Genomic DNA, 10,685 nt, shown 5'->3' with positions numbered 1-10,685 from the left:
TAGGAACTGTATTACACTTGCAGATGGTTTTGAGTAGCAAGTAAAGAATAAAAAAATTAATGAAATTTAATTATTCCAACAAAGCTGAAGAGGAGAAAGAGGCAAGGCTCATTCTTTTGGAATATAGGTTGAAAAGAAAGAATTAATAGAGGAAAATGTGTAGAAGAATGAAAAACAGCTGTAGACGTTTTTCTATTTAGATTTAGTTTTAATGTAGCATGAATGAAATTCATGATTAAAACATCAACATTTCCATTAGAAAAGTGTAGATACTCTTTTCACAATTAACAGATTCTTACACTTAGCAGTGGCTTGCTTAGAAACTCTTGTTTGTTTTTATGACAGTTGAAGGTAGCCGTGGAAATGAAGGTCTTCTATTGGGGAAACCTACAGAAGAGCCGGATCAACCAATTACCGAGAATTCTCTCCTGGAAATCTTGGATGGAATAGTCATGATGTACAACCTCAGCGTGCATCAGCAGCTTGGTAAGGTGAGCAGGATTCATTTTAGTGAAGTTCCTAATTCTGTTTCACTCTTAGAACTGGGATGACAATTCACTTCATAAAGAAACAAGGATCCACTGAGAAAGGGTGGGAAGTGCTAAATTTGTAATAATTGTTCACCTACTTTTTGCCTCATACTGTATCTTATCGTGACAGATCCATGTTATTTGATGTCTTTGGTCACCAAGAATCAGTAAAACAATAGGTATCTAATATTTTTCATTTTGAGAAGCAGAAGCTGCAGAGGATCTTAAACTCCCAAGACTAGAAACAAACCTGGCTGATAGAAAATGACTTAAAGGCAAGTAGGGTTCCAAGTGAGAAAGTAATAAGTGGAGGAAGTCATTCTGCTAGAGCAGGGCTTTTCAACCTTTTCACCCATTGTACCACTTTTAGGATATGGCAAAATCCGAGTACCACCAATCGCCTAGCAAGGTGTCAAAAACTTGATGACACCCCCCCAAAAAAGGAAAAAAAGTGATGAAGTACAGATAGTCCTCGACTTACAACAGTTCGCTTAGTGATTGTTCGAAGTTACAATGGCACTGAAAAAAGTGCCCCCCAAGCCACAGCTGAGCAAGACACCTGCCTGCCCACCCGGCGGCGCTCTTCCTTCTGTCCGAGGTTTTCATTGTTGTGAGCATTTCTGTTGAGGATTGGCAGCAGGGGTGGGGTGGGGGGTGTTTGGTTTTTATTCCCCTCCCCCGTCTGCTGGGTGGTTGCAGCAGGTTTTGGTCACTTCACATGCCCCTGTGACACTGTGACCGTCATAAATATGAATCAGTTGCCAAGCATCTGAATGTAAATCACAAGACCCTGGAAATGCTGCAACATTCCAGCTGATCGGCAGTTCTTCTGGGCTCAGCAGAAGCACCAGGATCAGCGCCGAGCTCCAGCTGGAGCCTGGCGCTGATCCTGGCGCATCCACTGAGCCCTGACAGTCCCGAAGAAGCACTGATCCTGGCGTTTCCGCTGAACTGACAGCCCTGCAGCTCCAGCCATCTCTCGCTCAGGCTTGTGTGGTGCTGCCACCAGTTCAACTCATTCCCCTCCCCTGCTACCACTTTTCTAGGATGGTTGGGTACCACCTGCCAGGTGCCAATGTACCACAGGTGGTACCCGTACCACTGGTTGAAAAGCCTTGTGCTAGAGAGCATTCTCCAGCATATTGTTTTGTTGCTGTTGACAGCAGCCTGCCATCAACAGGGGTCTGTCACTATTTTGCAGTTGTCCTCAAAACGCTAATTTTGTACTGGTAAAAATTGGTTCTGGGCATTCCAAAATATTGCAGCTGCCAGTCTAATCACATTCAGCATTTTTGCTTTACCTTTGGTAAATATCCTATCTTTTTCTTTAATGTCTTAAGAAATCTCCAGCTGGTATTATTGACATTTAATTGTATTTCAGATGGTAGGTGTTTCTGATGATGTGAATGAGTATGCTATGGCATTGAAAGATACGGAAGAAAAGATCAGCCGATGCCCAGAAAGGGTAAGAAACTCTTCTCTGTGCTGCCTTTTCAGTTTGTTCTTTGGGAAAAGTTCGTTCTCTGAGAACAATACTTAAGTAAATTTTCAGAGTTACTTTAGGTTCAAGAAAGAAATCAGAATTATTTAATGGAGCCTTCCTAAAATATGTAGAGACCATTATGCAGTATTTCCACACAATATAATCACTCCCTTAAATGAAACAGGAATTACTTCCCTTCTGTATGTCTTCATTTAGAATAGAATAGAATAGAATAGAATAGAATAGAATAGAATAGAATAGAATAGAATAGAATAGAACAGAACAGAACAGAAGAACAGAACAGAATAGACAGGGACCTTGGAGGTCTTCTAGTCTAGCCCCCTGTTCAAGCAGGAGAACCTATATCATCTCAGACAAGTGGCTGTCCAGTCTCTTCTTAAAAACCTCCAGTGATGGAGTGCCCATGATTTCTGAAGGCAAGCTGTTCCACTGGTTAATTGTCCTCACTATTAGGAAGTTTCTCCTTAATTCCAGGTTGCTTCTCTCTTTGATCAGTTTCCAGCCATTGTTTCTTGTCCTGCCCTCTGGTGCTTTGGAGAATAATTTGACCCCCTCTTCTTTGTGGCAGCCCCTCAAATACTGGAATACTGCTATCATGTCACCCCTATTTCTTCTTTTCTTTAGACTAGCCAAACCCAAGTCCTGCAGCTGTTCTTCATATGTTTTAGTCTCCAGGCCTAGAATCATTTAGAATCATTCAAGTATTGATCAGCATAATTTACTATTACTAATTTTCTAAAAATTGTCCTAGACTAAGTCTGTGTTAGTTTCCATTTGAGTACAATAAAATGGTACCCTTATAACAATATAATGTATAATGATAGTGATTGTATAAGTTATATTACATTTATCTTGTATACACGATGCAGATTTTATACACATGTGTGTATGTATATATAATGAGCTTGCATTTCATGTGCATTCACGTACACTCATGTGAAAAAGAAAGTACACCCTGTTTGAGTTCTATGGTTTTATGTATGAAGATATAGTAAAAATCTCAGCAGTTCTTAAAAGTGGTAAATATAACCTCAGATGAACAATGACACATGAACATATTACACCATTTGTCTATTTTACAAAAAGAAAGCCAAAATGGAGAAACCATGTGTGAAAAACTAAATACAACATTACCGCTTCCATAGGAATGAAGAGACTAAGTAGTAGTCAGGTGCTGCTAATCAAGTGCCCTTGATCAATTGATCATCAGCACATATGACTATCTCGATAAAAACTGAAGTTTTAGGAGTGTGCTGGTCTCCAGCATTGAAGTGTGTGTTAACACAATGCCATGGACATCAGCAATGATCTTAGAGAAGTAATTGTTGCTGCCCTTCAGTCTGGGAAGGGTTATAAGGCCATTTCCAAACAATTTAAAGTCCATCATTCTACAGTGAGGAAGATGATTTTTACTATGTCCATAGACCATAGATCTCAAAGAGGGTATACTTTCTTTTTCACATGATTTCTCTAGTTCTCTCTGAATTTTATATGAAGTATATTGCCAAGGCAACTGACACCTCTGTATTTCATTGAGAATAACATACAATCTGTCATTGTGGCTGGGCTTTTATATACTCATATTGCTGTTGTTTTTAGGGGAAATATTATGCAAAGCCCAGAAATAGGGTAAAAATTAGCAAAGAAAGTAAATTAAAGGCAGGAGATAAGGGGGAGGAGGAAATAAAATATTATTCTCTATCTCCACTCCCTGTAGTTGGACTCATTTTGTATTCTCTCATCTTATTCCCAATTACTCAATTGTGTCATCTAGCAATCCATTTTTTTCCTGAATCATATTAAGATCGTTGTGTAATTTTTCACAAAACTGTGGTTCTGTCCTTATCACCATTCATTGGAGCCTAATGTGATTATGTTAGGATTTATGGATTTCTAATTTAATACAATTGATTATGTGCCATCAAGTCAGTATTACTGTTACTGATCACCACAGATAGATTTTTCCATGATGATTTGTCCTAATATGGCCCTTCCAATGGCTCATCCATTACCATTGTAACTGAGCCCATCCACTTTGCTGTTGGTTGTCCTCGTCTTCTTTTTCCCTCTACTTTTTCCAACATTAGAGGCTTCTCCAGAGAGCTAAGCCTTTGCCTATTGTGTCCAAAGTACAATAATTTGAGCCTGGTCTTGTGTGACCTGAGTGAAATCTCTGGTTTTATTTGCTCAATTATCTATTATATGTTTTCCTGACTGTGTATAGTATTCTAATGAGTTCTCTCCAGCACAAAGTTTCAAAAGCATTACTAATTTTTCCATTCTTCTTGTTCAAAATCCAACTTTCACCTCCATAAAGTATCACAAACAATGCCATCGCCTCCACTATTCTGATCTTTGTAAATATTTCATGGTAGTTGAACATCTTTTCCAAAGCCACTTTGGCTGCTCTACCAAGTGATAGTCAGCAGCATATTTCTTGATTGCTTGTTCCTTTGCTGTTGATGATTGTCCCAGTCATCCTGAGAATTCTTTTTTTTTTTTTGGGCCATTGTGCCACAAATACAACCAAAGCCCAGTTTTAACCCAGACTTATTCATTTGATTCTATGTAAAGGTAGAATCTCTAATCTAAAGACTACTTTATAAACCAACTGTCATGGTTCCGATAGATGAAACCAGTAAAAGAACTGCAAGGCAAGAATTCTTCCTTAAAGAACATTTTATTAGGAAACAAAGTATCGGCACTTACAGTACATAGTTGAACCCAAAACTGAGATTCCCTTCCCCCAGATACAAAGTAACAAGTTGCAATTCCCATCCCACAAACACTGTCATAAATCACATTCCCCAATTAACGCAAGACACGGGCTTTTCTTACCGGCCCCTGAGCCCGCCAAAACCTTATCAGACCATGTCCTTGAGTTTCCACACTTCTACATTGTTATGGCTAGCTAAACCCTCAAGCATTTACCCCATCCCCCCTTCTATATCTGCACTCTAAAAAAATAGGAAAGGCACGCTAGAAGCAAAAGTAAAAATGGCTGCTGATTCTCAGTTGTCAGAGCGACGACATCCATTGTCACAGCATTGACACCAACATACTGTTGGCCTGCATCTTATCAGCCTGAGATATGTGCCAGATGTATACTCAAAGCTATAGGATCTTATTAAATAAATAAATCCTATATAACTTGCTAAGAGCTTCGAGTGTCTAATTTATCTAGCCGCCCATCTATTCAAGAAAATGTAGGCGGTGAACAAACAAAAACAAAGACTTACATTAAAATAACAATCAACTAAAACCACATTAAGGCAAATAAAAAACACTAATGGCCTACCCCCAGTACCTGGGGAATTATACTGTATTTTTAATCCTGAATACTGGAAAAGATATTGCTCTTCAAATCCTTCTGTTTTCAATTCAGAGAAGAGATATCTGTGAAGAATTAGTGAAGAGTCAAAAAGTTTTTTCTGAGAAGCTGAATCACTTGAGTCGCCGACTTGCTTGGATCAATGTTACTATTTATTCAAAGGTGAGAGGGAATGCAATTAAATTCTAGAATGCCATGCTTAAATCTGGCCCAGATAGTCCAACTCTAGCGTAAAAAAAATTAAGAGAATTGTGCTATTGCTTCCTGCATTTATATACTCTATTCCTGCAAAATTATCTGTAGGGTTTATATTACGAAAGAATTGTGCACATTAATAATGAACTGACTCAGTTTTAATATAGTATATTCTTGCACTCTTCGGGTATTTTGAGAGTGATAATTATATCAATCCAAATTTGTATATAAGGTCATAAATGTGACTTATTAGCAGAAAAAAGTAGTAACAGGCTGCTCAGAGTTAAGGATTGTTAACTCTTTTATTACTTAGCAAAGTAATAAAAAGGTGACTTCAGCCAACAGGCAGGTAGAGGAGAGACCAATAAATCCATTTCCCTTCCTCTTCTACTTTGTGCTCTGTGCTGGCTTTTCTTGTTCAGTGACTAACGTGAAAAGTAAATGGGTGGATTAGAGAGGGTGGGACGCTCACTGTTTCCACCAGTCTCTCCGTTGCCTACCTGGCATTCTTGATCACCTATGACTAGATGGATACATAGTTAATGTATAAAGAAGTTCTAATCTTTGTGTGTGTGTATGTGTTTTCAAGTCAGTGTTTATTCCCGGTGACTGCCTGACTAGTCCCTGTGGTTTCTTGGCAAAGTATTTTGGAAGTGAGGTTTTCCCTTGCATCCATCCCAGGGCTAGGAGAGAGTGACTGGCCCAAGGGTACCCAGCTGGCTAAGGCAAGACCAGAACTCATGGTCTCCCAGTTTCTAGTCTAATGCCTTAACTACTACACCAAACTAGTTCTCTTCTAATATCTTACATACCGTATATACTTTTTCTGCCACTTGAAGTACGAATTAACTCAGAATTCCCCCTCTACAGGAGAAGATGCAAGATATATACTGGTTGTTACGGGTGTGCATTCGTACAATTGAACATGGGGACAGAATTGGCTCACTCTTTGCATTCATGCCTGAGTTTTATCTGAGTGTAGCAATGAATAGCTACAGTGCTCTCAAGAACTACTTCAGTCCTGTTAACAGCATGGAAGAACTTCCAGGTGAGGATATCTTTAAGCAGGAATGGTTATATTTTGAATGTAGAATCCAGCATGGACAAGAAAAAACATGAGAACACAGAATCTGGCATCTGGCACCAACTTCATTTTGCTAACAAGCTTTTTTTCTGTTAAAATAAACACATATATGTTAAAATGCCCTTATGGAAATGGAATGAGGTTCCCCCTGAGATTCAAACGGCCTATCCTACTGGTGTTTTGAAGACTCTGATAATCTGGCTCTTTCCCTGAGCCTTTGGTGAGAGCGATTGAAGCCCCCTTTCCTTCTTTTGCCCCATCCAGTTTTGCTGTTTCTGCCATCCTTATTATTTTTGGTTATCTTGTTGTTTCCTTTTTTAACAATTTATAAATCACCCAGAATTTCTGAGAGTCAGCAGCATATATATATTTAATATATTTTTGTTATTATTATTATTATTATCATCGATGTGCAGACAATATGGCAGAGGTTTGTGTAATAGGGCAATGATATTTTCTCAGCATCTGAGGTGTCCTATGTTTCATATACAGCACACAAATTATGGAAGTAATGCCATTCCATAATTCTAGGTCTGATAATATTTTCCTTATTTATTTTCACTTAAATAAGTAAATAAAAGTTACTTCCTATCATTTCCTGAGAAGAAGGAAAGGTGTTAAAAATTAGGCTTAACAGCTATGGGCTTCTTTTCCTCAGAACTTTTTCTTTGTTTTCCCATTATTGAAATAGAGAAAGACTTTTTTAAAAAAAATCTTGAGGGTATTTCCTTTCTAGAACTGGAAAAAGTGTCTTTTTGTTCACTTTTTAAAACTGCCTTCCCTCCTTGATTTTGGATTCTGTCATGTTTTCTGTTCTTATCCTGCAGTTACTCTTTTTAGGAATTAATGTAAAATTTACCTCCCTTCTTATCAGATGCTACAGTATGTACAGATAGTTCTCACCACAGACTACTCTAGATTGGAAATTTCTCGTGCACTCTGGCCCTTGAGATGAATTAATACAAGATAATTCAGACCAGTTGTTCTAGATCAGTGGTGGCGAATCTATGGCATGGGTGCCAGAGGCGGCACTCAGAGCCCTCTCTGTGGGCACGAATGCCATCGCCCCAGTCCTAGGCCTTCAGCTGGGTTTTATAAAAAATTTTCCCTTTAGGCCTCTGCCACCGTGTACAAAAAAAAAGGTTCAATCTATCAGTCAATTTCAACTTCTCGCGGGGAAAAAAAGATCTTGCAAAGTTGGAATTGATTGATTGAACTTTTTAGTCCCACCGAGTCTGCTGTTACCACCGCAGCCACGCCCACCCAATGGGCCACACCCACCCGGCACCCAACGATGCATAAGTGGGTTTTGGGTTGCAGTTTGGGCACTCGGTCTCTAAAAGGTTCGCCATCACTGTTCAAAGATTCTATTTGTTGCTCCAGTTTGAATGTCTTGTATGAATTCCTCAGCCTTAATGTTCTTCTTTTGGAACAGTTTTGGGGTAACAAGTATAACCATTTTCATAATCTAACACGGGGGGTAGCAGAAATTCATACTTGAAAGTTTGTTGTCGAGTATTAATCTTAAATAAGAATATTTGTGCTTGCTTGAAAACTCTAATGTTAGGGCAGGTAGCTGGTTCTGCATGGGATTGAAATGTTTTAAAAAATCAACATTAAATAAAATATGATATTTCTTTATTGCAGTAATCCAGAAATACCCATAAAGCTTTTCATAAACTGTCCATACAAATGGAAATGTTATTCCTAGAGAGACTGATGTATATGTCCAGGAAAATCCACACTAAATAAAATTAGCTCAGTGTAAACATCAGTCATGTATTTGCAAGGCAAATTTGCCTTGAATGGGGAAAGATGCAGACTTGCTCTCCTTTGGTGTTGTTAATCATGAAAAGCTGGATTTCTGGTTTGCCTCCCAAGAATTCGAAACAAAGACATAAATAAGAAAACTAATTCTAGACATCTGTTCTATTATACTGGTGAAAATGCAGGTGCAGAAATTTTCTATACATTTGCAGTCTTTAGTATTTGAAACTTCTTTTCAGGCTATGAAGATACATTGACACACCTTGCTGCCATTTTAGCCAAACATTTTGCTGACCCAAGGATTGTAGGCACAGGTAGGTCGCTCTTCCTTTAAGGGATATCTTTTCTTGGTTGTAAGCTGGGGCTAGTGGAGAGTGGGGAACTATGTCCTAATTGGTTAGTGGCAGTGACAAAAATACTAGAGAGGATCAAAAACAAAACTGGGTTGAACCACCTATTTGTTTATCTCTTTTTGTGGCTCTCTCTTTCTGGGACGGAAGAGATAATTTTTGCCAGAGATTCTTACTGAGGCTTTCAAAATGAGGCCAAGGGTGATCTGAAGCTCAGTAGGATGTCCATGATGGGCTGTAGAAAATAAAAACAGCAGACTAAATTTGTGGTTATTGATTGTTCTCTGATTTCCAGTTGTCATTTTGGGAATAGCAACGGGGGTGTTGCTTTTTCTTATTTATAGAATTTCAGTCTAATGCAGAATGAAATCATTTATAACTTGTTCATCTCTTGGCTGCTTGTTTACCTCCCATTATTTCAGTAAAAATGCATTCTCGTAACCAGAGTTACAGTTACAGTTAGATTTTCTGTCTCATTAACATTCTCTTTTATTTTTATATTCAGACATTAGAGACTCTCTAATGCAAGCATTAGCCAGCTACGTTTGCTATCCCCACTCACTTCGGGCTGTGGAGAGAATTCCAGAAGATCAGTAAGTGCTTGGTATTTTCTTCCCTGAATAAAAATTGTATGTCCTAAAACAGGTTGCCTCTTTTCTTCCTTAGGTTAGGCACAAGTTTTGTAATTCCCTGTGGTTCTTGCATGCATGAAAATGGCCTCTTCTACTTGTTGGCATTGCATTTCTACTTCTTCCTTGCCTTGTATTTCTCTCCCCCTATTTTGGAGCTGATTGTTTGTCTTATTTTGGCAGACGAATATCCATGATGAGGAATCTACTGGCCCCGTATGAGCAAAGACCTTGGGCACAGACTAACTGGATTCTTGTACGACTGTGGCGTGTAAGGATAGATTCTCTCTTTGTTTCTCAGCTGGTTTAGGAGGTTCAGGTAGCTTTAAAAGCAGCAGGTGCCCTCTGCATGAATTCTCTTATTACTGTTTGCACACTTATTTCTAGTGAGAGAGTCTCAGATTTTCTTGTGAAAAGTAATGGAACCCAGCATCCTTTTCTCTCCCCCCCCCCCCTTTCCCCTCTAGGGCTGTGGATTTGGATACAGGTACACGCGGCTTCCTCATTTGCTGAAAACCAAACCGGAAGATGCCAATCTACCAAGCTTGCAGAGTGAGTGGGGAATTGGGAACAGAAAAGTGTTGCTTCCCCCCCCCCCTATTCTGGTCAACTGTTGGTTCTAGTGGCAGGAGAAAACAGTTTTCTGGTATGCTATTATTATAATTATGCCACATTCTGGCACTTTAACTGATACCACAGAGGCTTCACTGCCATTGCCAAGCAGGTTTGACAACTGGAAACTCATGATGTTTAGTAGTTTAAATATGTTGTCTCTTATTCCGGCTGAAGCCCTTCTTTCCCCGTGGCATTTGTGCTGTTCCCAGATCAGCTTGGCAACATATGGATCGTACATGGTCATCTTTACTGGGTGGCAAAGCCAATAATTTCTGGCTTTGCTCTGGTTCAGACAGAATTGCCAAGAAAGCAAGTGATGTGAATCCTAGAACTTTGAGGGAGACACTTAAGCTGTGGCAGGAACATCTGCCTCATCCTGGCACCAGAGTTTTCTTCACACTTCACGGCGGTTAAGCTATTGAGAGGCTAGGCATTTTGTTTGTCTGTAGAAGTGAGCAGATGTATGTGACAGTATTTCTGAACTTTAGAAATACAGAATGTGCAGAACATAAAGTAACAACAAGGAGGAAAGTGTGGCTCCGCCTGAGTGCCAGTTTCTTTACCCTTTCTTTGGTCAACTAGGGAAAAAACGGAATAGCTTGCTAATTTTTTTTTTTGACATGTTTAGATTAGTAACAGAGAAGACAATTATAGTATGTTTCAAAACTTTTTATCCTCCT

The 10,685-nt window shown here is 39.1% G+C and overlaps 1 protein-coding gene across 1 annotated transcript in view; it reads left to right on the top strand.

Annotated features, from left to right (window-relative positions):
* The first annotated feature begins 269 nt into the window (after positions 1-269).
* The window catches only part of RNF123 (ring finger protein 123), a 30,624-nt gene continuing 20,208 nt past the window's right edge, over positions 270-10,685 (top strand). The window contains exons 1-8 of the mRNA XM_029284416.1: positions 270-491; positions 1,912-1,995; positions 5,420-5,527; positions 6,431-6,608; positions 8,651-8,725; positions 9,267-9,354; positions 9,574-9,661; positions 9,858-9,942. Of these exons, the coding sequence (XP_029140249.1) occupies positions 339-491; positions 1,912-1,995; positions 5,420-5,527; positions 6,431-6,608; positions 8,651-8,725; positions 9,267-9,354; positions 9,574-9,661; positions 9,858-9,942 (859 nt within the window). The 5' untranslated portion in view covers positions 270-338. The remainder of the gene's footprint in view (positions 492-1,911; positions 1,996-5,419; positions 5,528-6,430; positions 6,609-8,650; positions 8,726-9,266; positions 9,355-9,573; positions 9,662-9,857; positions 9,943-10,685) is intronic.

This window comes from Protobothrops mucrosquamatus, unplaced genomic scaffold, assembly GCF_001527695.2.
Source record: "Protobothrops mucrosquamatus isolate PMUCROS unplaced genomic scaffold, P.Mucros_1.0 scaffold574, whole genome shotgun sequence".
NCBI classification, from domain to species: Eukaryota; Metazoa; Chordata; class Lepidosauria; order Squamata; family Viperidae; genus Protobothrops; species Protobothrops mucrosquamatus.
The sequence above is the reverse complement of the archived record's forward strand: the minus strand, read 5'-3'. Positions and strand labels throughout refer to the sequence as shown.